Below are 27,585 nucleotides of genomic sequence, written 5' to 3'. Positions count from 1 at the left end.
AAAGTGCCTCACAGAGGGTAAAAACAAAAACAAAACAATACAAAACACTGTGAGAACCCGAAACCTCCCACCCCCCCAAATATACACACAGATACACAATTACATACACACTCACGCACATACATAGACATACGGACAGACATACATACCCACACACACAAACATACACACACATACACACCCCCACATACATCCACTATCTGTCGCTGTGGAGACATGGCTGGGCACCGAAATCCGAGGTGAAGAAGAAGCTGCCTTTGGGGGCCATGCACACCGAAAGGAATCCTGGTCCATGACTGCGGGGGCGCTGACACAGGGACCACCCCAGCCCAGGCAGACAGGAGGCTCCACACCAAGGCGTGAAGCTCTCTAGCTACCCGGGCCAGGGCCATCCATGGAACAGCCCCCCCATCGGTGAACCAGAATCGATTCCCGGTGTGGTAGGCCCCCAGGAGGAAACACTGGAAAATGAGGGGCTAGAACAGTAAAATAAGATAAAAGGTATAGAAGCTGAGGATAAAACAATAGAATGTATAAAACAGACCATAAATAATGACTAAAACAATTGAAATAAAACATTGAAATAACACAATAAAAAATAAAAATAAAAAATATTTTTTTTTATGAAATAATAATAAAAAATGTAAGAATAGAAGTCAACTTAAGAAATTATAAATAGTTAAATGGGTCAGTTAAAAGCCTGATTAAAAAGATGGGTCTTGAGCCTCTTTTTAAAAACATCAGCTCATCAGCTTTTCTAATAAAACTACATTGAACGGCTGCAGGTACTCCTTGTCTGAGTCCTACTCTGGGGCTCTAAACTTTATTTCACATAACACACACTGATTTCCATTAGTTATTCACCATATTAACGTTTAACATATTTAACATATTTTCATTTTTAATATGCTTGTTATGTTAAAAGCCATTGTGTTGTAGGACATCTTGTAAATGGAGTTTGTGCAGGAAGAATGACTTGCATAAGAAATTGGTGAATTAGGTTGTTTTTTTTTTTTCTTTCCAACTAATAACTAGCTCAGAATGAGTGATTTAACCTGATCATTTGCTGAAAAATCAGTCAAGTCTGTCTGATGGTCAGTCCACTACTTTAGTCCAAATGTTCTTAAAGTTTTAAAAGTAAAAGTAACTAATTTTACTGTTGTAACTGGTTGAGGTTTAGTTCATTTTTAACTTGGTCTGGAACTATTTATGGATTAATCTGCTGATTATTTTCTCCATTAATTGCTTGATTGTTTGGTTTGTCTAAATTCAGAACATAAAGAGAATTCACAATTCCCCAAATCCCAAAGTGTCCAACCAACAGTTCATAACATTAGAATAATTAATAATTATGTACCATAATCAGTAAATTGAAGAACTAAAAACCTACTTTTTGTATCTCAGCAAATGTACTACACATCATCTTCAAATTATCATTACTAGGAAAATGAAATGCTGAGACTGAGCTTATCACTGTCAGAAATAACCAGGAAAAAAAATACAGTTGGAAGCGGAAGCAGAAGGTCACTGATTCGATCCCCAGGTCGGGCCTTTCTGTGTGAAGTTTGCATGTTCTTCCCGTGCATGCGTGGGTTCTCTCCAGGTCCCACAGACCAAAAACATGTTCATTAGGTTGATTGGTGAGTCTAAATTGTCCTTAGGTGTGAGTGTGAGTGTGAATGGTTGTATGTCTGTGTATGTTGCCCTGCAATTGACCGGCGACCAGTTCAGGGTGGACCCCACCTCTGGGATAGGCTCCAGCCCCCCCACAACCCCGAAAAGGGATAGTCGGTATAGAAAATGGATGGATGGAAAATACATGTGTAGATCAGTTAACTCATTTTCCAGCAGGATCATTAGAGTTAATACAGTCTCACCTGTGCAGCTAGAGGGAGCCCTTCACCCAAAACAGCAAAGAGAGAACAGGAAACCAGCGCAGCGCCTGACAGGAGTGCATGATATGTAGTAGAAACTGTCATTGTCTCTAAAATGTGACTTAGTGTTGAGTCATTTGGTGTAAAAGGTGAGTAAATCTTACACTGAGGTAATACTTACATTGCTTTACATTGTACAGGAGTTTCTATTTTTGTGGTCACTCTGTGGTCTTGGTCTGGTTATTATTATCACCTTCAAGTCCTTGAAAACTTTCATTCTCTTACATAATTTAAGGTCTTTAAGGAACAGTTTGACATTTTGTGCAAAAGCTCCTCTAATGCGATTAAGCGTGTTTCATTGTTTCCCCAATTAATGTGATATCTCCTTTGTTTAATCCGTCCAAAAAGCAAAGGATAAAAACAAGTTGTAGCTCTCCAGACTTTACTCTGAGCTCAGATACCCATCTCCTGATTCTACAGAGATATTACATTTTCTCCTCGAGCTCTCATCAAGAAAGCTAATTTGCGTATTGCCCAAAATGTCAAACTAATCTTTGAAATACAAAGAACACCTCACACTTAAATGATTTTCCTTTTATTTTTTTCTTCAGATCGCTGCCTCCTGTGGGAAATCCCAGTCACTTACCTAACATGTTTTAATATGTGTGGAATGAGGGAAAGCTGGTCAAAAAAGCTTCATATTTAACCTGTGAGGCAACCAGTATTGCATATTATATACATGGTTAGACCACTCCTCACCTGCTGCTGCTCCACAGCCAATAGTATCAGTTTAATAATTGTTGAAATGTTTGTCAGAGAGGTTTGGCTTGCACCTATGGACTACTGTGTGTTGAAGGAACCACAAAGATGTTGGTGGATGGCCACGATGTGTCATTTTCTTCTCAGTTACTTGCCATGCCTTTCTAGAGAATGCATGCGGGCGGACACCCCACCTGTTCCTCAACACACCTTCAAACAGATGCATTTCCAAATCAAAACATGTGTGATAGCTCTCAGACTTTATGCTTGAGTCATCGACGATGCTTGAGTGTGTGAGACACTGTGGAACTCATTACCTTTACTCTTCTGTATTGGTTTTAAATTTAGATAAATAAATCACTAACTGTAGGCTTTACATTTATAATGCATAAACTTTACATGTGGTCATGAACTTACATTTAGTTATTGTACAACCAAACGTAAGAACATAAGCTCAGTAACTGGATGTAATTGGAGTTTATACTGCAAAGTGTGTGTGTGTGTGTGTGTGTGTGTGTGTGTGTGTGTGTGTGTGTGTGTGTGTGTGTGTGTGTGTGTGTGTGTGTGTGTGTGTGTGTGTGTGTGTTTGCTTGCAGAGAGGTTAACTGGTGACTCTTAAGTGTCCACAGGTGTCATTGTGAGCATGAATTTGTCTCTATGTGTGTGTTTGTGTCAGCCCTGTGATGACTGTGATGAGTGGCATCTTTTTCAGGATGTACCTCACCTCTTGCCCAATATCAGCTGGCTCCAGAACGAGCAGGACGTTCAGATCTACCTGAGAACGAGTTGTAATAACTTTAACTTGTCATCTTCCTCCATCGTTAGGTCAAAATTTGAATTTGTCCAATACCTGACGAGCTAAGTAAGACATATTCCCACAGTGTCTGATGTGCTGTGTATTTAGTGGTAATAAACAAACATCTGCATGTTAACACACTAAATTTAGATGGTGTGGCTGTGGCTCAGCTTGGTGGTGGTGCTTGGTGTGTGAATGGTTAATGCTCGTGATGAGCAGGTGGCCTAGCTACCATTTTGTGTGTGTGTGTGTTTGAATGCAGAAAGCATGTTGGCTGGTCATTGGACTTAAAAAATTGCTATATAAATACAGTCCATTTAGCATGAAAATAGTTAACATTATACGTGATTAACATCATTGTGTTTTGACGTTGTGGGCATGTTAGCATGCTGATGTTAGCATTCAGCTCAAAGCACTGCTGTGCACTGCCTCAAAGAGCATCTTAGTCTCTTTGAATCATTAATTAACTAAATAATTGATCAAAATCCAGCACCTGCAATGTCACTTTGATCCTTTCAGTCACTCAATATTTTTCACAATGCACTCCTCCACAAAGGAAGAACAGGAGTTTGTTAAATATTGGCAGGTGGTCCATCTGAACAGTTTCCACACTCCCTGACAGCAGACGGTCTGTACTGTTAGGCCTACAGACATTTTCACACCGACAGAAATAGCTGGAGAAACCAGTCAGCAGTTCATAGATAGCAAACAGACAATTCTCTCTCAAAGGGGATTTCATTAATGAGGTCAATTGCAAGGTTGATCAAATATGAGCAAATATTTAAGTCACCAAATATTATAAGCCAGGTGTGAAACTGAACTACTGATTGGCTCAAACTACCCAGATCCCAGAAACCCCACAGGCCTGAGGTTCACTGTGCTTTTTGGTTAATGTTACTAAGCATGGGACATGTTTTGTCAACCTTATTTGTATAAATGGAGAACCAGGATACTGCAGTTTTACCATATGAAGCCATCCAACACCACAAACAGACTCAAAAATGACTCGAGTTGAATCAGCAACCCCCTGACAATGTTAAAACTAATAAAACATGGCATGTCACTGTGCTTGTTTCTGCCATTAACCCCCAGTGTGCTGTCACCTGTCTCATCTTTTGTGTTAGATGTCCTTGAATATTATTGAAGTTTCTTAACATAGAGTCAGATAAACTAAACGTTACACTTGGTGAGACTTTCAGTGTTAAATATTATAGTGCGCTGTATGCTCAGATACCTTCACCTGCTGCTGCTATCGCTTGTTGTAACTCCATTGGTTTAAAACTGTCGTTAATGACTTACTGCTTCTGGGGCATGGTTTGCCACTATTGACTGCTGTGAGGAGAACATAAAAAAAAGAGGACAGGGAGATGTTCATCAGTAGGAAGGTGGAGCCTGCTTGTCATTCCTTCAGTCACTTGTAACTCCTGCTGTCAGACAATGAACGGCATGCAACAGACAGTACACAACATCTGTGGTGAGTTCACTCTGTAAATCATGCGTACCTTCAAGCTTTTTCTTCTCTGGAGAAAGGTGTGTGCATGCTTTTGAGTTACTTTGAAATGAAATGAAGCTCTATACTGATGTACTTTCTTCAGATTTTACATAAACTTGTCATTTGAGACTCAGGTTGGCAACACTTTCTAACAAACTTTTAACGTGGATCAAGTGAATTACATTTACAGTGTCTCAATTTTTGTTGTACGATTTCAACAGAAATCAAGTAGATTGATTTAAAATGAGTGACTAAAATTACTTTTATCTGATATTTTGCTGAAGGATCTGTACATATCTTTTCCAGTTTGTTGAAAAAAGTGTGACTTAAGCATTAAGTATTTTAGCTTCTCTTTCATTTCAGCTGCTGCTCCACTTTCTGCTTTTTGATAGATCATTGTGATGCATCCTGTGAGTGAAACCCCTGTTTCTTCGACTGTCTTTAGATCAATGTGGTTTTCATGACACATCATTTGTTTTTCCAGGCACTGATAACGGCCACTGCCGACTGAAGTTGGTCAACTTTGAGGCTCATGAAAACCACATTTCCCATGAGACACAGGGGCTCAGCAGAAAGCACCTGGTGGTGCGAAGAGGGAAACCATTCAAACTCACTCTGCTGTTTGGCAGCTGGTCGTGGAGGCCTGCCACCGAAAGACTGGTCCTAACTGTTTGGCTAGGTATAAAACATAGAATCAATTGTGTCATTTCCAAAAGAATAAACTAGAAAATTGACATAAGTCTTACGTCTGTGCCTTAAGTAAGGAGCCGGAGCCATGATGTGTTTTACCCAACTAAGCATAAAGACAGGAGACAGTGGAAACAGCTAGCTTGGCTTTGTCCAAAGTGAAAAGACGCATACACCAGCATCTCTAACATTTTCAAATTAACACATTTTATCTCTTTTTTTCAATCTGTGCAGTAAAAGAAGTATAAAAACAGCATTTTTTTATTTTAAGGAGGTACGTAGCTTCTCTGACTACACAGTTGAAATTATTTGAGATATAGCAAACCACAAATTATTAATTGAATTTTATTTTTGTGTATATATTTTGCAAATTAGATGTGTGTTAGTTAGTGAGCTTTCTAGGCGATGAAGCCATTTTTCCTGCTTCCAGTTTTTATGCTATGCTAGGCTAACTATGTTCGACTCCAGCTCCATACTCAGCACACAAACATGAGAATGGTATCAATCCTTTTAATTCGTGGAAAAGAAGAGCCAAGTAAAGGACAGTAAAAGATGGGCAAGAGGGATGATCGAACAAACAACACAGACAAGGACAACACAGGAGAGTAAAGGTGTGAAGGGCAGCAGAGGACTGGATGCGGTAAACAGGACGGCGCAGGAAAGACGTGATAGAGTGAAACAGAAATTAACCAAAAACAATAGTGCCTCATTCAGAGCATTTTACATTTAACATTAAAACTCTGGACATGTCAGGTTGTCCCTCTCTGCAATTAAGCTGCGTTTCAGATGGGCACAAGACTTTTTACTCACCTTGCATACCTACAGGCTTAAAGTGAGACTATGCAACTTTTGCACAACATTGGCCACTGTGTCACATGCTACATTGCTGAAGACTGCCCATTATTCTGAAACCCAATAGTCTGAAAAATAATGGGCCACACACCTGCCACCATAAGCAACTAGTGATAATTATGCAGTCTAGCTTTAAGTAAACTGTGTTTTCTTTCATCATGCAGGTGATATGTCAAAAAGGATCCCAGTCCAGCCCTCTGGTAAGCAGTCCAATCCCCAAGACTGGTCAGCCAAAATCTACCCAGGTGACAGGCATCCTAAGTCAGTCACCATCCACATCTGCTCCCCTGTTCTATCCTCTGTGGGTCTGTACCACCTCCAGGTCAACATAGAGGCCACACAAAGCACAACGAGGTATGCAGTGGGAACATTTGTGTTGCTCTGCAACCCTTGGCTGAAAGGTGCGTGCCTGTACTAATACTCCTGTCTGTTACTGTTTGCATGTTTTTGTCGTTATCTTGTTATAGACCTCATTCCACACCACTGCCATTGCTTTTCAGACGATCCTGTGTACATGCCTTCAGATGTCCAAATACAAGAGTACATCAAGAGTGATTATGGGTTGGTGTACATGGGAAGCAATCTAAACATTAGTAAGCAGCCCTGGTCATTTGGTCAGGTATGTGACACCCAACTATATGCAACCATGGCTCATGTATAATCACAGCATTATGTCACAAACTGGCTCAATATATGTGCAAAGGAGTGTAAAGCAGCCAAATCAGAGTAATAACACTCCCCTTGGCAGGAGAACACAAGTTAGTCTAGTGCAGGCTGAAGGGGAGGGGCGAGACAATTATTTAAGAGTAAGACTTCAGTACAGCTTTGTTTGTGTTTCCATGTATACAGTATGAGCCTGGGGTCCTTGAGGCATGTCTGCAGCTCCTTCATGTCAGCCCTCAGCACCTCAGAGACAAAAACAAGGACTACATCCTACGAGCAGACCCTGTCTACCTCAGCAGGGTGATCTGTGCTATGGTAAGACAGCACTCACAAACACTGTATGTATGTGTGATAAAAATGTACAAACATGTACAAGCAGTTCCCTTCATGCCTTATGTTACTAATTAAACTATTTCTCTGCAGTTTCACAGTGAAGAAAGAAGCACTGGTCAGTAGTAATTCTCTGTTTTCTTGCCTCCTGTCAAAGGTGAACTGTAATGATGACTATGGTATTTTGGAAGGCAAGTGGAGTGGCAGCTACAAAGATGGTGTCAGTCCCACAGAGTGGAGCAGCAGCGCCGACATCCTTCACCGCTGGGCCTCGTCCAAGTGCAGCCCTGTGCGCTATGGGCAGTGCTGGGTCTTTGCATCTGTCCTCTGCACAGGTGCTTTGAATAACTGACACACAAGATTGCATTTATGCCAAAATCATGACATTTGAGCGTCACTGCAGAGCAGTTGCCCAACATCTCATTTCATTTTAATTGGCCTGCAGAGTCCAGTAACATTCGTAGTTATCACAGGTTTTAGTTTCTTGCCATGGTCCTGACATACACTAAACCCAACAGACTATATTAATGATACATTAGTCAGTGTTATTTTTTGGTTTCATCCTAGTTATTAGTCGCTCGTCCTTCCAGAAATCAACACTATTAATTAGTTCCAGGACTTGCTCACAAGGCTTGACCTAAAACCTAAATAAGTAGAAGAATATATTGCAAAAACATGATTCCATGAGGCCACGTTTGGTGACTGAATGGTTTGAGAATGATGGTTATGGGAAGTTAAGGTCCTCACTCACCAAGTCTCAATCCAGTTGAACACCTATAGGAGAGAAATTAGGGTCTGTCTTTTGGATGAATGCTGTTCATCCATCCAGGAAACCTCCAGAGACTTGAAGATGTGTGAAAATAGCACCGTAGCTGTTCTGGAGGCTTGTGGTGGACCAACACCTGACTAAAGTGCTATTAGTATTATTATTATAAAGTGCTATTATTCTTTGTATTTTCAGTGACCTTCAGTTTAACGCTGAAAGTTTAAACTTTTTTCTTCCAGTGATGAGAGTGCTGGGGATTCCTTCCAGGGTGGTGACAGTTTTTAACGCAGCCCATGACGGTGATGGCAACATGAAAATTGTAGAATATTACTCCAGCACGGGGGAAAAGCGCAACGTGTCGAAGGACAGCATTTGGTTGGTGTCTCTTGCTATCACAGTTGGTCTTTTACTTGTTTAGCTATCGGAATGATTTGACATTTACCTTTAATAGGAATTTTTCAAGAAGCTCTCTATTGATTTACTACAATTAAGTGTACTGCTGTGCGGTTTAACATTGAGCAAATGATTGTTTATATGAACTCAGAAACCCTGAAGCCTACATTTCTGTGGGTTGAAGTCAACATCTAAGTCATATATCTACGTCCGTCTTGCAAGTTCATTTGCCTTTGCTCATATATATCATTCCTCTTGAATGCTGTGTGCATTGGTTCATGCATACTCATTTGAAGAGAATGTGTGTGTATGTGTGTGCATCCATACCTGTGTGTCCTCTTGCAGGAACTTCCATGTGTGGGTGGAGTGCTGGATGAGGAGACCAGACCTCGGTGCTGGGTTTGATGGCTGGCAGGTAGTGGACCCGACCCCCCAGGAGAAGAGTGCAGGTGGGTCCCTGATCGAAGTGGGATTCAACATGGTGCTGCCATTTCTTCACATTTCTTTTTTTTTTAGCTTTGACTTTCAAATTTGGACCCAAATCTTGACCACCTTGCTATGTCAAACATTCTGTGCAGGGATATACTGCTGTGGCCCTTGCCCAGTAGTTGCCATTCAGCAACGTTGCCGTGGCACCCCTTACGACTTCGCATTCATCTGTGCCTCTGTTGACGCCGACGTCCTACGACTGATTGTGCACAATGGACAGGTGGTGGGCGAGACAGTGGACACTGAGTGCGTGGGACAGATCATCTACACCAAGAGCATCGATTCAGACAGACCAGAGAATCTGACACAGAATTATAAGATCAAGAAAAGTAAGACAAGGGCCCCTGTCTGAGGCTTCCCACAGAGAGATTTACTGAGTTAAAAAATACATTAGATATAGTGTGGTGTAACTTCTTTAAAAAGCAGCTAGTTGCGTGTGTGCACAGTTTGTCAGCAGAAGCGGCATCTGTTTTTGTTCTCCACATGTGTTCTAAAGTTTTCTCTGTATTTTCTGTCCTTTGTCAGGGGAACAACTCGTCAGAATGAGAGCGATGCTCTGCGGAGGTCAGTGGCTGTGAAACGAAATGTCTTGGTCCTCCTTTCCCCATGAAAGCATACAGTACACATTCACACACAAATACCTTAAAATGAAAGTTATTGCAACCTGACAGACCCCAGTGGACGTTTTTTTTTCCCCTTCATAAGCGCTTTCGAGCTGTTTTTATATGAGTTGCTTCCCATTCTGTTTATCTCATGCACACATGCACACATGGGATACGCATTCCTGCCAAAGACTTCACACTCTTCTGCTGATCTACAGGTGACAGTAAGTTGCCCAGAACGTTGAAGGGTAGTGGAAGGAGAAACAATGCAGGGCACAGAAGACAAAAACAGAAGTTAATGTGAAAATATTCTGATGCAAATTGTCACTGGTGCTTTCTGTTGGCCTCAAGCCATCCCACAGTTTTCACTTGGACAGGAATACATTTCCTCCAGGCACACTTCACTTGAAGTACAATGTAAGCTGCACAACAGATAACTGACAGCTCTCTCCATCACTCAGACAACAGCTTTAACTTGCATGGACAAATGCACCACTAAGCTTGTCTGCTTTTCTGGAAACCTAAAATTCCTCCCTAAATATCCACATACCGGTTTTGAATAATTACAAGACACAAAATAAGTTTCATTTCCAAATGAAGAATGATATTTTATGTCTGCCAAGCCTAATTTTACGAATGAGCTCACAGCATGAAGTCTGGCTGCCATTTTTTTCTCCTGCTGAAAGGTATCCTTTTATCCTTGATGAACTGTTGATCATTTTCCATTTGCTTTCACAGCTGCTCTCTCAGCACAAAATGCTTCTGATGCTGGTTCACTGCGTAGTAATGCAGGTAAGCTCCCATTGTAGTCTTGCTGTCACAATACATTTACTGAGTCACTATTCTGGCTTCATTTTCACAATGCCACAGGGTGTCTGCCACCGAAAAGGACTAATGCTGTCACAGTACTGGCATCACATGTACTAATAATATATATGCTAATAAGTAGTAATATGCTTAGTAGTAATATTAGTGTGTGTGGACAAGGAACCTGGGACGAAAGCATTTTAGACTCTATATATATTGTATATACACAATGCTGAAATCATTCCCTTATCCATTTCTTTACTATTTCTCACATAATAAACCCTCAATACTTCATCCTGTAGTGAGCAGTATATTGAAATTTCTGACATTTATGAATCATCATTTGCTCGCCACAGACTTCCGGTAGATTGGAAGGCGAAGCTTTACATTTTTAGTATTCAGGTTGTTTCAATTCAAAATTTCTCTTTTGTCCAACCACAGCAAGTTGTTGAAGACATTCCAAACTCTGAAAACTTTTACAGTTAGTCTGGAAGCATGCAACATGTACTGACTATGAGGAGCAGGAAATATGCACAAATAGCCCTCATAATATTTGAGTTGTAATGATGTGCTCTGTGTTAATGTGTCTCCACAGGGAGGTTAGATGTGAAATATTACGTGTTTCAAAGTTCCATTTTACATGGTCACTAAAATCTAATAAGATATATAACTGGTTGTGTTTGGCAGTTATGTTGTCAGTTGCAGAACATTAAAGGGACACTGATTTTATTCACCTGGAAATGAGGCAGATTAACCCACCAATCAGAAGGGATGTCTGCATACTTTCGGCCATATAGCGTTTAATTAAACACAAAAAACATTGTGTTCAAGGACTAAACCTGACATGTAAACATGTGCAGTTTACATCAATAGTATCAGTTTATTTTTCACCTGTAACAAATGCCGTCTGCTCTTCATTGACTTATTTGGTAACTATTTGAAACAATGCCCACATCTCTCCCCTTCATCTAAAGGAGAAATGTCACCTGGTTTGGGGGTGTCCCTAAACATAGATGAGGTGCCATCGGTGGGTGACAGCATCGTCATATGCGTGACGGTCACAAACCAGTCAAGCAGCCCCAGGGTCCTGACGGAGCACCTGAACGCTCAGCTGAAGGAATACAACAGCGGCCCACAGGAGACCTTCTGGGAAAGACACAAACAAGTGCACATCCAGCCAGGTGGAGGTGAGGAGCCCAGGACATTTAGGATTCATGGACAGTCTGAATATGTCCACTGTCTGGAACTATTGTTAAAAGTAATTTTAGTAATCTAATTTACTCTGTTAATTTGGTTTGATAGTTTGTTTCTTTCATGTTCATTCTTCCACATCCTTTACGTTCTCTGCAGTTCTGAGGCTCTGCCACACCATCCCTGCCTCTGAGTATGAGTCGATCCTTGCGGATGATGCCATTGTGAAAGTGGCGGTGGTGATAAAGGACGTGAGGACCAAAGAAAGAGTCCTGGCTGCACAGGAGTTCAGTATAAGATCGCCACAGATTACCATAGAGGTACAGCAGCATCCAGCATCCCCACTCTCCAACTCACCAAGTGTTACAAATAAATTATGTAGTACTGTCTTCTTTTCTTTTTCTTCTTCATCGTTGCTCACCTTGATCTCTTTCGTGGGTGTTGTTTAAACATGACAAGGTGAATTACGATTTTAATGACAAGCAAAGACAGAAATTCATATCAGAGGAGTATTCAGCGCCAGTCTCCTCTTACTGTGCATCTGTGCAACACAGGTTGGTGTTAGGAATCTTTAATTTTCACACTCATTAAAACATATCATGATGTTTATATTACACCATATTTGATACACAGAATTTGCCATATATGACAGTGTTCAGTCAGTTCAAACTGCTGTCACACAGTGTTATAGGTCATCACTGTACAGTAAAAATCACATGTACTGGCACTTTTAGCTATGGCTCTTCTGTCAACCAGAACATACAAATTCTGCCCCTTTCAGATGGATCAAATGTACTGGGCACTACATTTCACTGTATTCGACATGTTACTGATGTTAAAGTTAAGGGGATCCACACAAAAGCTAGACAATATAAACTTACGATAAAAAGATAAAATCAATAGATACAGAAAGAAAATAAAAAACAAGCATGTTCCAAAGAGCAGTAACTAAGGAATGTGTGGGATTTCATGTTGGCGTGGAGCAAATTTCAGGCAGAAGAAACTGCACAGAACAATTCATCATCCAGTTCGTTTGTGGACACGGCACAACCAGATGACCAGTGCTCACTTGACATGTATTATGAATGTCTCCGCTTGTAACTGTGACTTGTCCACAGATTGAAGGAGGGGACAGCATCCAGATGAAGAAGGAGCAAACAGCCCAGGTGTCCTTCATCAACACTCTGTCCAAAACTCTGACCGGAGCCGTGCTAACCGTTGAGGGATCTGGCTTGTTGCAGGGCAAACATGAGGCCAGGTAAGTCTGTACACAGTTGGACTTGAAGACACACAGTAAATCCTCACTCTCAAGTGGTATTTCTGGTTGTCATCTGCATGGCTCCCTAGGGTAACAGGTGTTGTTCAAAGAAAAAAAAAACAACATAAGTTCTGGGTCACATTCCTGGGGAGGCATGCACAGCTTTTTTGTTTGAGCTGGGAAGAAAAGGTGGCTGGTGGTTTAAGTGTCTGAGGAATGCAGTCTGGGAATGCTGTCGGTTTTGTTGCAGCAGCAGGAACATAATGTTGTTACATCCCAGTGTGGTCATGTCACTGTGTGGGGAGAGCGAGGGCCCATCAACCTCAGGGGATACATTTACTAATATATTCACACAATGAACTTTCCTCTCCTCCATAAAAATAATAGCATAGTATAATGACAGGAAAAACAAGCGACTGAAAACAATAACAAGTGACAATAGCTTAATAATTGAATGTAATGAAAAACCATATAAGAAAAGACACTAAATATAAAACTAAATTGCAACACAGTTCAGATTCATGTGTTGTTCTACTGGTTTTACTTCAGGCTGGTAAACAGGTTGAATCTTGCTTTCTATACAAATTAGATTTCCTCTGGGTTGCCAGGTTTGTCTGTGTTGACCAGTCTCAGGCTCAGATTCAGGTTGTATGTGTTTTGACTCTGCTACTCTGCCACTTGGTACTCTCTGCTCAGTGCTAAATGGTAATTAACTTCATTTAGATGGACCAAAAACAACTCCTTGTTAATCCTGAGGAAGGTTAAGAGACACACATTTTCTGTCTCTCAATAATCACCTCATGGTCAAAGAATGTTTGTGGTGTGAAGGTGTAATCCTCCTCTCCCATTTCCTCTCCCTGCTTCACCACTTTAACTGGACAAACTTTGTCAATGAAAGTTTGAAAAGCTTTAAAGCCATATTTTCCTGGTTTGGTTCTATTTCCGCTTTGTTTCAGTACCCTGGAGCCATGGTGGCTTTTTATTGGCACAGACAATGATGCAAAAGTTTCAGCCCAGAGAGAAATAAGTTTGCTAATTAGAAAAGAGATTCAGCCAAAAATCTAGTTAAGAAGTAACCCATCACCGTGCTAAGTACTGGAACAATGAAACTGCTTTGGCAGTGGCTTTTTTGGCTTGAGAAAGGACAGAGTGGGAGATCTGGGAGCCAGAAAAATCTCATGATATTGCTGTGGAGCATCAAAAGATCTTTCTAATTTTCCTCTTTTGTTCATCGTCTGACATTATTACCAATGTACAAAACAACTAATCTCCAGACTTTTTCAGTTTCACCGTATGTGTCTTTGTGAGAGCTGAAGTTTGCAAAGATTTCTCTTTTCCGTCTCCCAGATTGGTTCTCCTGCAGCCAGGCGACAAAATAGAGAAGACGGTGTCCATCATGGCCACCACACCTGGCACCAAACTGCTGATGGCCACTTTCTCACACAGCATCAGCCCGGGCATCGTTTCCAGGAGTTTCCACAAAGTCTCTGTCGTGACTGAATGACACCGGCGAGTCCGTCCTCCCTAAAGCTTCAACAACTGGAAGTAACCTCTTTAAACTTTTGAGTGGAGTTAAACCAGCAGCATACGTGAATGTTTTTGTACTGAGACATGCAATAAGTATTCTTTTTTATTCTTACAAGACTGTATTTAGAATTTTTTTTCTACACATCTTAGGCAAAGATGACTGATTGTGTTTCTCAGTAAAGTGTCTCAATTCAGAGATCCATTCTGAATATTGGATATAAAGACAATAATGAAATAAACCACAGTGCAAGTGTTGGAAATTTGAATAGTAACTCATATTATATTAAAGAAGAGTGATGGCAAACATCCAGCCTTTCAAAACAGTAAACAAACAAAGAACTACATTTAAGTAGTATGGAAGAAAAACACATGGCAGTAAGTTAATAACCACCTCTTCGTAGGGCTTTGTCTGCTGTTCAGGCACAATAAAACCCTGGCTATCAAGCAAACGTTATCGTCACATTTTCACATCTGGGTGTGACAGCTACCACTCTGGGTGGCCCCAGCACACTGTGGCACACAGTGTTGGGAAAGTTCACTTTCTACATGAACTAGTTCAAAGTTCAGTTCACAAATTTTAAAATGAACTAGTTCAGTTTATAGTTCATAATTCAAAATTTTGAACTAAGTTCACCGTTCCAAAAATGAACTAGTTCATAGTTCTTTTTTTTCCATATGTTGCTGCGAGCTATTATTTTTCAAAATTATTGCCACAGCCCATATAGAACCACAGACAGCAATTATTTGATCAGTTTTAACACTGTAACTAAGGATTTTTCCCATCCTCACCAACCTTGTCATAAAACTCATATGACGCCTCCTTGCTGCTTTGTCACCTCCATGCTGCTTTTTTTTTTTTTTTGATGACGCATGCGGTGGTGCGATGCTGGTGTTGCCAGATTGCGTGTTTTTTCTGCTACATGTTAAGGCCTGATTGTAGTGTGTTTTAACCAGGTTTTCGCCTGGAAGGCTCTATAGATATCTGGCACCCTATTGAATGAAATTAAACTGAGACAGCGTGCCGTTCACAGACACCAGAATGAACGAGTTCACAGTAACGTTCATCAGGCAGTAATACAGTACGTTCAGTTCACGTTCGCCCAAATATGAACGAGTTCATGAACTATCGTTCAATGAACGTGTTCAGGCACAACACTGGTGGCATGCCCATGCTGACACAACAGCTTAACAACTAAACTAAACTAGTAAACTCTGAGAGATTAGGTTGGAAGCTGTGATAAGACCTTGCATTACAGTTATTTGGTCAAGCTACAAGAAGTGGGTTGTAACCACACCTAAAGACCAGACTCATGGCCTACGATCAAGATATTATCACAGTGATCAGATGTTCTTATCTTGCCAGGGTTGCCAGTGAAGCTTCTCACCATCCATTGGCTCATACAGCGTCACAGACCACTTGGCACAGTTAGTAAGAGGAAGCTGCATGTCCTGTCAACACCCTCCGACAGGCCCAGCTGCCTGTCGCTCAACTTCCTGCCAACATGGTCAGTGAGTTGATACCTGGAATCTTGCCTTACAAGTCAAAGTTGGTCAAAGAATGGTCAAAACCAAAGCAAACAAACCCCTCCCTGCCTGTAGTGATTGTGATGACTGGTATTTCAAACTATTTCCTGTTCAAAATGTACAGCCCCCAAACGCAATATGAGATTGCTCAAGTGGTACTATTTGAGCAATTGCTCTAACTTTGTAAAGCTTCCCCAGAGCCACAGAAAACATCACACACCTGTTTCACAGACTCCACATGGTTTGTAAATTCATTCTGATGTGTAAAATTGGTGTATTGCCCCTTTATAGCTTTGCCTTGATTGTGCTGCATTGCTGTATCTCAACCATACCACTAGGTGGCAGCATTGGAGTGGCCACTTTTATGTCTGTCTGATATGTTCTCTCTGAAAATCTGTTTAACTATTGAGATGAAGAAATTAAAAAAAATATTTTGTTTTGGTTTGGTTCAATATTTCTTCTGTGGTTGTTCTGTGGTCTAGTCTCAGGCTCAGGTAAAAAAAAAGTTTGGCAGAGCCAAACCAAGTGTACACGTAGGGCTTTTGGCCTGTTTTTAATTCTGTGTCTGCTGTGAGAGAAACTAGGCTACAGGAGGGACACAATGCAACCCCAACTTACTCAAGAATGTTTCCCTGCACAGTCCCACACTGTCTTTCCTAAGAGTCAGCTGCTTTATGTATTGTTCATGTGAAGATACCGACTTTATGCAATTTGTCAAATGAGCACAGTGTCTTAAAAATGCAATTATCATAGAAAAAGTGTGGACAAGAGAAAGTCTGTGAAGGTTAGAAGTGGAGACAAAGACATTCACCATCAACCCCGAGAGACCAAGAGCAACTTTGACAATCCTAGAGAAATTCAGTGGAATCAATTGATCTCTTGTCATGAATTTCATGTAAATACATACATTTGATTAGTTTTAAGTTAATTCAACAAAGTTTTTGTTTCTCCGAATTCATAAACACGAGTTCTTCTATGTTGGAATGATGAGTTTAATAAATGCACTCATGAGAGTTCAAATAATCAAATTGAGAAGAAGCACGATCAATGTATTAGCAGAAGGCCCAGCATGCATTGTTGAGACCTGTTTTGTAGTTTAAAGAAAACAGAAATATGTGTCTTTAGCACATGTTATGATGGGTCGTGGTTGATTCTTCCATGATAATAATGAAAACAAAGCTAACCACGAGGACGGTTAGAATCAAATTCAGTCCCTTTCCCTGCACATATATAACTTTACACAATCACTGGGAGCAGCCTGAGCAGTTGTACTTGTACTAACTGCAGCCACAGCATTAAATCCTCTGTGTCATATGAAGAACTGACACTTCAAATTGAGAAAATGTAGATGGAAAACAAATCTGACAACAGATCCTCCAAACAACACAGTACATTGTTTGTGCATGACTAGAACGACAGGAGCGCTTTCTGATCTGACACCACGATCTGCAGGATGACATGACTTGTCTGTGCTTTCCACAGCGGTTACAAATCACGGGTGAAAAATTAAGACTTAATCTGGTTCATGATGTGACAATGCTGTTGTTACGGCTTGGTTGGGTGAAGGACAAAAACAACTTGGTGTGGATTAGACAGTCATTGTGGTTTGCTTTATTATGTAAGGGAGATTTGTCACCACAGTTCCAATAATAACCCTGTGGTTCAGGGATAACCGTGATGATGACCAATAGAAAGCAGCGTGGTAGGAAACAGGAGACAAATAGCAGTCTGGTCTGGTGTTTTGGTGACCCACCAAGTTCAGTTAACCCATGTTGCTAAGGCAGAAGAGAAACTTCAGAGGTATGTTTGCTAATATGAGGACAGCTTAATTTTCCATATTCTAATCCCGATTCTCCTGCATGGTGGACAAATCATCAACAGATGCTGAAAAGCCATTTTGGCCTAACAGAGACATTGAAAGAGAAGCTAGTTTGCTGTGAGAGACCAAGTCATTCCTTCCCCTGCTCACAAACAGCCCCATCAGATAGCCTGTAAAACAGTGAGCTCAGACAAGGCCACTTTACTGCAGGTCCTGCACTTCTCCCTGTCAATATAATGCCCTTATAAATGGAGGAATATAGAAGATATGAGGTCTGTATTTGGGCATCTCATTTGTGGAGAGGCTGGACGCTTCACACAGAGACACTTTGTGATGCAGCTTATAGACGAGGATTGTTTTCACCTAAAGGATTCAAGGCTCACATGTGTGTGCCGAACAGCTTGTGATCTCACCTCGGTGTCAGGGAGATTGAGGTAGAGGCGTTGGCAGACGGAGACGATAATCAGACTCCACGCTCGCTGATTTTCAGACAAATTAAACGTCAGGGGAAAGCAGGGAGCGGGACCGCTGGGCTGCTTTGAAAAGCTGAGGCTATCATAAATTATTAATGGCTCCCCGTCACGGCCTCCCTCTCTTCATCCCTCGCTCTTTTCAACCATCCTGTTCTTCATCCATCTCTCCCTCTTGGGTCCTCAGTGTTGATGGTGCTTTTTCCTTACTTTGTTCTTCTACCTCACTCTCCCTCTGTCCTCTCTCCCTTTGTCCCTTTTTAATGTTGATGCTACCTTCTTCCTCTGTGCCAATCACCTCCTCTTTTCATCCCTCCTTCCTCCCTTCTCGCCCACAGTCCATACCTGTCTGCCCTCCCTCTGTTCTCCCCCTCCTTCCTTCCTCCTTTTGACTTCACCGATTTTCATGCCTCCCATCCAGCTGCTCTTCATAACCTCCTGCCTCCTTAATCTTGATCACTTTTTCCTCTTCTCTATATCCCTCCTTCCTCCTTCTCTCTTTCTTCATCCCTTCCTCCTTATAATCCTTCTTGCATGTTTCCTCTCTGTTTTTCCTTCATCACCCTCTCCCCCTCCTCTCTTCAACCCTTCGTCCTCTCTCCTCTTCTAGTTTTATTTATCATGGCTCTGTTCGTCTCTTCCCCCTGCATGTCTCATTTCTTTTACTCAGTATTGAAGCATAAAGGCTGGCTGCCACACACAGGACTGCCTTTCTAGTTAGCTGGTAAACCTTTTTGTAGGCTGTGCTCAAGAAGAACTCAGATCCTTTTTTTTTCGCTGTACCACATTGTAGAAATACTCTGGACCTACTCCTTTAAAATTTTACTCAAGTGAAAGTACAAATGTATTAGCATAAATATATACTTAAAGTACTTATTATGCAGAATGGCCCATTTCATAACAATGTATATTATTGGATTATATTTTCTGGTGTAGTCATGTGTTCATCACTTTAATGTTGCAGCTGCAGGGCGAATTTTAAGTACTTTATATCCTGCTGGGTAGCTTGTGAATTTAACCCTGGGGATCAATAAAGTGCGATACAGTAATATGTACTGTGTTGCTCTTCAGGCTCTGTGTGCCTCAGCTTTAGGTCCTCCCCCACCCTCCTGCTATTGGCTGCTGAATCTGGGAACCTGTTACCAATCACGGTCCATCTCAGGGTACATAAGCAGCTGCACCTGCAGGCTTCCTGGTCACTTTCTCACTGCCTGCTTGCACCCAGAGTTGCATTGTTGAAAGCAGTTTGCTTCAGGACTTAGTCCATGCTCTCTTGAATGCTGTTGCCAGGTGTTGGTAAGGCTCTCCTCACTGAGCTTAAAACTGACGGTCTTGAATAACTTGGTATAATGAAGCTGGTAGTCAACTGGCTGTGTTAACTCTGCGTTTTGCCGTCCAGCTGTGGGCATGCTGACTGAAATATTGCAATGTAATCTTGGCTCTAAATAACAATACATGGATAGAAGAGACAACAGACACTATTCACAGTTGCCTCATGTTATTCTGAGCTGCAGCGACAGAATCAAAGTGTAAAAGCATCAACACTGTGAGGAACCCTGTCGGGAATGAAAGAGCCTTCAAACACAGCTGTAAAGTAAAGGTGTCCAGAGAAATTAATGGAGATATTGTTAGGATTTTCACCCTGTGTTTTAGATTGAACCCAAAGATGCAGACCAGAACAAAGGTTATAAAAGGAACACAATTTATTCAAAATAACAAAGGGTGCAGTCAAAAGGAGTGGAGAAATAACTGAGAACAAAAAGCACACTCTAACAGAGTGGAGAAAACTAAGGGAGCTCTGTTGCGACGGGTCTGAGGCAAGGCACACATGGACGCGGCAGGCAGGCAACTGAAACAGAGAAACAAACCTTGAGCGGTGGTACATAAGAAGAACATTAGCACACTCACAAGTGGAGGAGAAAGAGAGTTCATACTCACACCACAGAACACACGATTACACTAGAACTCAGGAGGAAGGAGTCTAAAACAATCCAGCAACAGGTAAGAGAGAGCTCTCCCCTTTTAACCTGTGCCTAATCAGCATTATGCACATCAGGTGCGCTCCGGGGAAGGCGGAGCTTGCCAGGTGTAGAGACACACCCAGCTACACAGACAGGGGAAACAAACAGACAAAATCTACACTGAGGAAAGGGAAAGAGAAAACACAAGGATTAGACAGGTCTGCAGGATCCTAACAGATGTAGGAGGAACAAGAGAGGAAGAGGAGTGGGACAAGGCTTTGAAGGGCAGAGAAAGGACAAGACAAAAAAAATGATGGATGTAAAGACAAACAATTCTCATACTTTACTGGACACCTTTACTTTTAATCCTGTTTGCACTGGACATGTGGACATTTTTACTTTTAACTTTTAATTCTTTGCTTGCTGTGCTTTTAGATTATTTATTGCATGCCTTTTACTTAAGAGAGCTGATTGGTCAGTAGGATGGCTGGTTGGCCAACCACTGCAACTACTGACGGCTGACAGGTTTTGACCTGATCCTCTGAAGCTTGTGTTATCATGGTGATCAACGCTGGTTAGAAGTGAGCTGTCTTTGTGATACAGGAAAACCTGACTTAAGCCCAAAGACAGCCGGCTGACACACTAATCCTGCCTCGTGGTACAGGCCCCAGGTGGCAGGAAGGTAGTGATTCTGCTCTGTAATTCCAGTTAAGTCATTGTTTTTGTATTTTAACACCATCTTTAGCTCTTTTGTCTTTCTTTTGAGTAGTTTATTCAGAATTGTGGTTTTATTTCTAGTCAGGACTGCTTAGTTTGTTATTTCAGTTTTATGTTACTCTTCTCTCTCCTAATTGGAATTGCATGTAAAAAAACTAACTAGCCACAGAGGTAATCTGTGGTTTTGATGTTATTTTCTGGTGATAAGGTTCTCTAACCTCTTGTCTAACTAAAGGCTGCTATCATGTCCTGTCATAAACAAGAAATCTCATTCTGTATGATTCCTAATGGTGTATAAATACTAGAAGCTTGGTGTTCATTTAGCACTCACTTTTCGTTGAGTCACCTGAAATGACTAGCCAACAGCAGAAAAAGTCTGTACCTGAGAGACTTCTGTGCCGCCCCAAAGTGAACACTGGTTTCAGTCTGGGCCCCGCTGTGAGACTTGTTTGGCTCCACCTCTGGTTTTACATCCATCATTTTTTGTCTTGTCCTCTCTCTGCCCTTCAATGCCTTGTCCTACTCCTCTTCCTCTCTTGTTCCTCCCACATCTCCATTAATTTCCTGTAACATTTTAAATGGCAACCAAATGACAAGTCCCATTTTTTGGTGTCACCCCCTCTGAATATCTGAATGAAGATGTAGCTGTCCAAAAACTATCCATCACTTCATTTATTCTCCTCAATTTAGTCGGTAACATGGGAAATGACTTCAAGGTTGACACTGGAAAACAATGCTTTCTAGTTTTTTGATCCACAGCAGCAGTTGAAACTAATCCTAATGAGGGTATAGGCATGACAACACCACACAATGAGCAGAACAGCAGTGCTTGCTTCCAGGGGAGTCATTTATCAAGTCACATCATTGCCGTAGATAGCAGGTATTAGATTACATTTTTGATGCGCTGAACACTGCTAATCCACTCCTCCCTCTGTTTTGCAGCCTGGAAAGCAGAAGTTTGTAAACTTCCTGCTGCAAGTCGACAAGAGGGGGAGCAATGAGGGAGCAGACTGATAGATGGGCGTTTGATGGATTCCACTGAACAGATGGAACAGCTGCGAGGCCCTGAAGTGGCCGTCCATCGTCAAACTCGTGTGAGCAAACTGAGGCAGGATTCGTAATGGGCCTATTCGCCAGATTGAAAGCTAGAACTTCGGCCCACGATGGGGGGGAAAAAAAAAAAAGGTTCATTCAAGATTCCACAGCAAAACGGACGTCCAAATATTATTTGAAAGTAGAGGCCTTCCTATTACAGTGGATAAAATATGAGAGAATTCCAGTCAAAATGCTCCGAGCTATCGTTTAGGCGAGGGGATCATTTTTCCCAGTATTGGCCTATAACTGCTTGCAATGCTCTCTGTCTTGTGCATCACCCCCCCCACGCACCCACACACACACACACACACACACACACACACACACACACACAAGCATGCACCTCGACCAGCAACCCCGGCGAGCTGCAATAAAGGCGGCGCTGATAATTATGATAATGAATCTAGCTTCTGTCTGCCGTCTATTGTCACCTGGTAATGAGTTTGTCCCGAAGGTCACTGCTGTAATAGCTCATTAGCAACGCTGGCTAATGCTACTCTGTGATGTAGCCCACAATTGCCGGAGGTGCATTGGTCAGCCAGGCTATTTGTTTGCTGTAGCGGCTGAATCGTTGTTTGACTGGCCTTTTTTTCACCATTGATCAGAGCGAGTTTCATCACCGCTGAGGGACAATGTGGCTGTGTGTGTGTTTGTAAGAGTGTATGAGCGCCATTGTTTACTTCCATTCATTGTACATGGGCATGCATGCCTGCATATACTTTCATGTGTGTTTGGCATGTGTGAAGGTTTCCTTTGTTATCTACATGTTTATTTGTTTCAATATCCTGTATGTTGCTGTGTGCATGAGCAAGAATGTGTGTGTGTGTGTGTGTGTGTGTGTGTGTGTGTGTGTGTATACACAGAACATACAACAGAATGACAGAAGAAAATATGTTACAGAAGATACACTGATGTTTCTGCAAACACATTTCAAAAAGTAAGTGTCAATGAACACAGTGTTTCAGAATATACTGTACCTCATTCTAGAAAACAAACCTTCAGACAACATTGTTTTTCGGAAATATCAATGTTTTAAAGGAAAGCAACACAAACCATATTACAGAAACATTTCATGACTAAAATGTTGCTGTTTTTGCAGTTTAGGTCCACAGTAATTTGAGCATGCTTCTCTCCATCCTGTGTGGAAGTGTGTAGTATGTTCACAAGTGCATGATCAAGAACATGTGTGAGTGTGTTCTAATGTGACCAGTACTCAGGAACCCAGCGCTGCCTCATTAGCTCAGTGCAGATGGATGTCCCCGGTCACTGCATTTTCCTGTAGACAAACTCTTGCTATTGCTGCCTATGGGGCATCCTAATATAAATGAATTGGCCCCAGCAGGTTCTTGCATGGGCACTTGGCAGCCCACTGATAACACATTTTCTCTCTAATGCAGGCCTTATTTTTCAGCCTGGGGCCCAAATGACAAATTCATCCTCATTCTGAGGCCAAGGCTCATGGAAACATATCACTAATTTCACCATAGATACATAGGTCATTTGGAGTTTGCTCATATTTTATAAACAGTGAACAGAAAATGAGCAGTTCAATGAAATCTTGTGAAACGTGATAAAATGTTAACGATATATGTAACAACATAATCCTGTCAGGCATGATAGTTATAGTTCTGGCCCTGAAATGAATCAGAGACTTACTGCTGCTGGATGCCTGCAGGAGAAATAAAACTTTAACTTTGTGACTGACTGCTGAGAGCTGGAGAGTACAGTATGTGTATTGTGTTGTGTCTCAGTTAAGGAAGGTTATTCTATCGCCTGGCATAACAAACCTATTCATGTGTCAGTCATTCTCAATTTGTTTATTCATGAAAGCATGAATCAGAGGGGAGAGTTCACAGGTTTGCTGACAGCTTTGTGAGGTTGTACTTAGGCACAGTGGTGCTTTGAGATAAGTGCTAACATCAGCAAGCTAACATGCTGATGTTTGACAGGGACGTTATCCGTGCTCATCGTGTTAGCTTAGCATGCTAGCATGCTGCTAACATTTACTAATTAGAGCTAAGTACTGTAGCTGTCGCAGGGGATGTCTTTTGTTTTGCAAGTAATTAGTCATAAACCATAGCAGACCTGCCAAAGCCTGTAGAATTTACCTTCTGGGCACTTTTTAGATATTCCACCAATATACCACCAATGCTGTTTCTGGAGCAATGCCACTAGTAGGGTAAATAAAATGGGTTAAAGATGATAATATGTTTTTTTTCCCTTTTTTTAACTAAAACTTTGGGTGTCTTCATCAAATGTCACCAACTTCCAAACAAGCTTGTGATGGAGGTGTCTCCCCTCTGACCTAAAAGCTTTAGGCATCTCACCATATGAAACCTATGAGACAACAGTCCTGAACACATCTGATGAGATTCTGAGGTAAAGAACAAACCTTTGTCACCATGTCAGTGTTAACAAGTGGAGATAAAGATGCTAGTAATTCATATATGAATTCAGCAAAAACATCCAGGCCAACCCTGTCCAACTTCCATTTCTTATACTCTCTAATGGCTGCTAGATGAAAAAAACCCTTAAAGAATAGTGGCTATAGCCTCTAATTCTTGTTTTTACGAACATGTAACATGTAACACGACATAACGACACTGTAGATATACACATAGACAATTGTGTCTTTAAAATTTGGCATGTTGCATGGTTAACCTGCAAAGTGTCAAAGAGGTCGTGAAGAGACAGAATATGCCTTCCTGTCTCCCCGTGTACTCAACGTCAAATGTGAAAGAAATTAAAGAGAGAAGAAAAACTATCACAGTGCCCATAAAAGTCAAGGAAATTGGATTGCAGTCAGCCATTTTGCAACCAGAATATGTGTCATAGTTTAATGAGTCAGTCAGCCATTTTGGCTTCTGCAGACATGACTTAATCAGTCAATTAGAGCGGCAGTTGATTAATATGACTGGACTGGGAGCAACCTCAGCCAAGAGAGAAATGGGCCGGTGAATGAATAATCACCACCGGAGTGCTGGAGCGAGGCTGCGCGAGTCATAATCATCAAAGATTAAAGGGGAAATAAACTCAAATCTTAAATATGGTCCTGGCTCTCAGCTCCTGAGGATGATGATCCATGGGCCATTCTTCTGAGTGAGTGGAAAAGGAAAAAAGTTCAAAGAATTGAACAATAACGATACCTCTGGGAGCTATAAGGAGCAGAGTAATGAATAAAAAAGTGCTGGCTATAACTCACACTCTCCTATACTTCAGTTACACAAGGCTGACTAGCCCTGAGATGCAAGAAAACTGAATCGTATGTTTTAATAATCAATATTTTATGAGATCCAGAGTAATTTTCATTTCCTTTCAGCTCCTTTTTGGTCATCTTTGAACCAGGATATATCATCATTGAGCTGCTGCTTTGGAAAGTGCTATTAGACTATCAAAACTGATCGATTACTGGGGCTGCCGCGGAGCCAGCAATGCTGAAAACTCAATACTTAAAATGTAATACCAGAACTTTAGTCCCAACTTTCATACCTTTCAAACAGTAAGTTATTGCATATAGTGTTGAAACTGCATCCATTTCTCCCATGTGTGAGCTGATGTCATCTAAGGACGTGTGCTAAAGAAATAATCTCAGCCTACTGTCTCACTTCTAATAATGTCAGCCTGGAGAACTGAGCATCAAGCCATGCTGTCACTATTATACAGTCAGAACTGTTGCTATCTGTTTCGCTGCACAACCTGCAATACAGCAGAAACAGAACCTGATAACAGAAAAGATCATTTGTGTCACACTGCGGTGAGGTCGTCCTGTCTTGGGTTATTGTCTTGTCATTTCCTGTTTTATTTTGAAAGTCTAACTCTCCTCTCGTTTCAGATCACTTGCCCTTCCTCTTGTGTCACCTGTTCGTCATCCCTGATTCCTGATTGTGTCCACCTGTTCCCCATTACCCTCATGTGTTTAAATAGTCTGCGTCTCCCTTTGTCCTGTGCCGAAGTGTTTCGTCTTATGTCCGATCACCAAAGCCTGCATCATAGCTCACAGCCACAGTCTGTATTTGTAAGTCTTGTTTCCTCATCAGAGTGATTTTTTGTTGTAACTTCTGTAGTTTAGTTTAGCATTTATAGTCTTTTGAGTAATTTGCTTTCTTGGTTTGCCTCCCTTTGGAGTGTTTTTTGTTTTCTCTAGAGTTGTTGAGTATTTTCATAGATCAGGTTTCATAGCCCCTTTGTTTGCTCTGCATAGAGGTTGTCTTGACTCAATAAAAGTCTGCTCACTGTCATTCTCTGCTCCTGAGTCCTGTTTTGAGTTCGGGCCTGACAGTACACTTCGGCCAGTATGGACTCAGCAGAGGCTGGCCGGTGGGCGGCCACGTTACAGGCTCAGGAAGCCCGCATCTCTCGTCAGGAGGAGTTCCAGACGGCGATGGTGGGTCAGCTTGGCCAGCTTTCGGCCCAGGTGAGGGAGCTGACGGACCACCTGCGGCAGACAGCCCCACCATCAGCGGCGCCGGAACCCCCAGCTCCTGCTGCGGCCGCGTCCCAGGGCGTGGCCGGGATGGGAATCAAGTTGGCTTCCCCGGAGCGATACTCGGGGGAACCAGGACAATGCAGGGCTTTCCTTATTGATTGTTCCATACATTTTGAACAGCTCCCGCACGCATTCATCACAGACAAGTCTAAAATTGCATTCATGATTTCCTACCTGACAGGGAGAGCCAAAGCTTGGGCCGCCGCTGAGTGGGCTCGAGACTCTCCGCTTTGCTCCTCTTTTACAGACTTCAAAACTGCTCTCATGATGACTTTCGATCCTGTGTCGACTGACAGGGAAAAGGCCAGGGAGTTGAGCAGAGTGACACAGGGCCGGGACTCGGTGTGCGACTATGCTATTCGCTTTCGCACCCTGGCGGCGGAGAGTGGGTGGAATAACACCGCCCTGTACGATGTCTTCCTGAAGGGGCTGGCGACTCATATCCAGGAGCTGCTGTTGCCCCTGGATTTGCCTGCGGACCTGGATTCACTCATCTCGCTTGCCATCCGGACTGACAACCGGGTTCGTGAGCTCCGGCATCCGCGGAGCAGTGGTTCGAGGTCGGAGAGGGCTCCGTGTTTTCCTGCCCCGGGGGGGCAAGTTCTCCGTGATTCACCGCCTGAGCACCGTTTTCCCTCCTTCCCCACCAGGGAAGAGGAGCCCATGCAGCTTGGCAGGACACGGCTGACACCGGAGGAGCGACGACGACGCCAGCAGGAAGGCAGCTGCTTTTACTGCGGCAAATCTAATCACCTCGTCGCTACCTGTCCGGCCAAAAAGATCCAGGAGGTGAGTCAACCCCCAGCCACGGACCGCGCTCCGCGCAGCCTGACGCCTGTTAAGGTAACGCACCATGCCATCACTATGAACATTGAGGCACTCATAGACTCTGGGGCCGATGAGAGCTTAATTGACTGGGGGCTGGCGGAGACATTGGGGTTAAGATCGAACCCCCTGGCCAGCCCCATCAAAGCCAGGGCTCTCAACGGAAAAAAACTGTTTTTGATCACTCACGCCACGGAACCAC

The 27,585-nt window shown here is 42.2% G+C and overlaps 1 protein-coding gene across 1 annotated transcript; it reads left to right on the top strand.

The window, feature by feature from the left end:
* The first annotated feature begins 4,866 nt into the window (after positions 1 to 4,866).
* LOC139335561 (protein-glutamine gamma-glutamyltransferase 2-like) lies at positions 4,867 to 14,695 on the top strand. The gene is made up of 15 exons (XM_070969213.1): positions 4,867 to 4,903; positions 5,406 to 5,600; positions 6,625 to 6,861; positions 6,961 to 7,079; positions 7,310 to 7,438; positions 7,611 to 7,788; positions 8,459 to 8,594; positions 8,958 to 9,061; positions 9,191 to 9,430; positions 9,627 to 9,665; positions 10,442 to 10,495; positions 11,485 to 11,697; positions 11,861 to 12,021; positions 12,820 to 12,959; positions 14,307 to 14,695. The coding sequence occupies exons 1-15, from the start codon at positions 4,867 to 4,869 to the stop codon at positions 14,461 to 14,463; spliced, it is 2,139 nt and encodes a 712-aa protein (XP_070825314.1). The 3' UTR covers positions 14,464 to 14,695.
* Positions 14,696 to 27,585: the final 12,890 nt, after the last annotated feature.

Source organism: Chaetodon trifascialis, chromosome 8 (genome assembly GCF_039877785.1).
Source record: "Chaetodon trifascialis isolate fChaTrf1 chromosome 8, fChaTrf1.hap1, whole genome shotgun sequence".
Taxonomy (NCBI): Eukaryota; Metazoa; Chordata; class Actinopteri; order Chaetodontiformes; family Chaetodontidae; genus Chaetodon; species Chaetodon trifascialis.
Note: the sequence above shows the minus strand (reverse complement) of the source record. Positions and strands in the feature narration are given on the sequence as shown.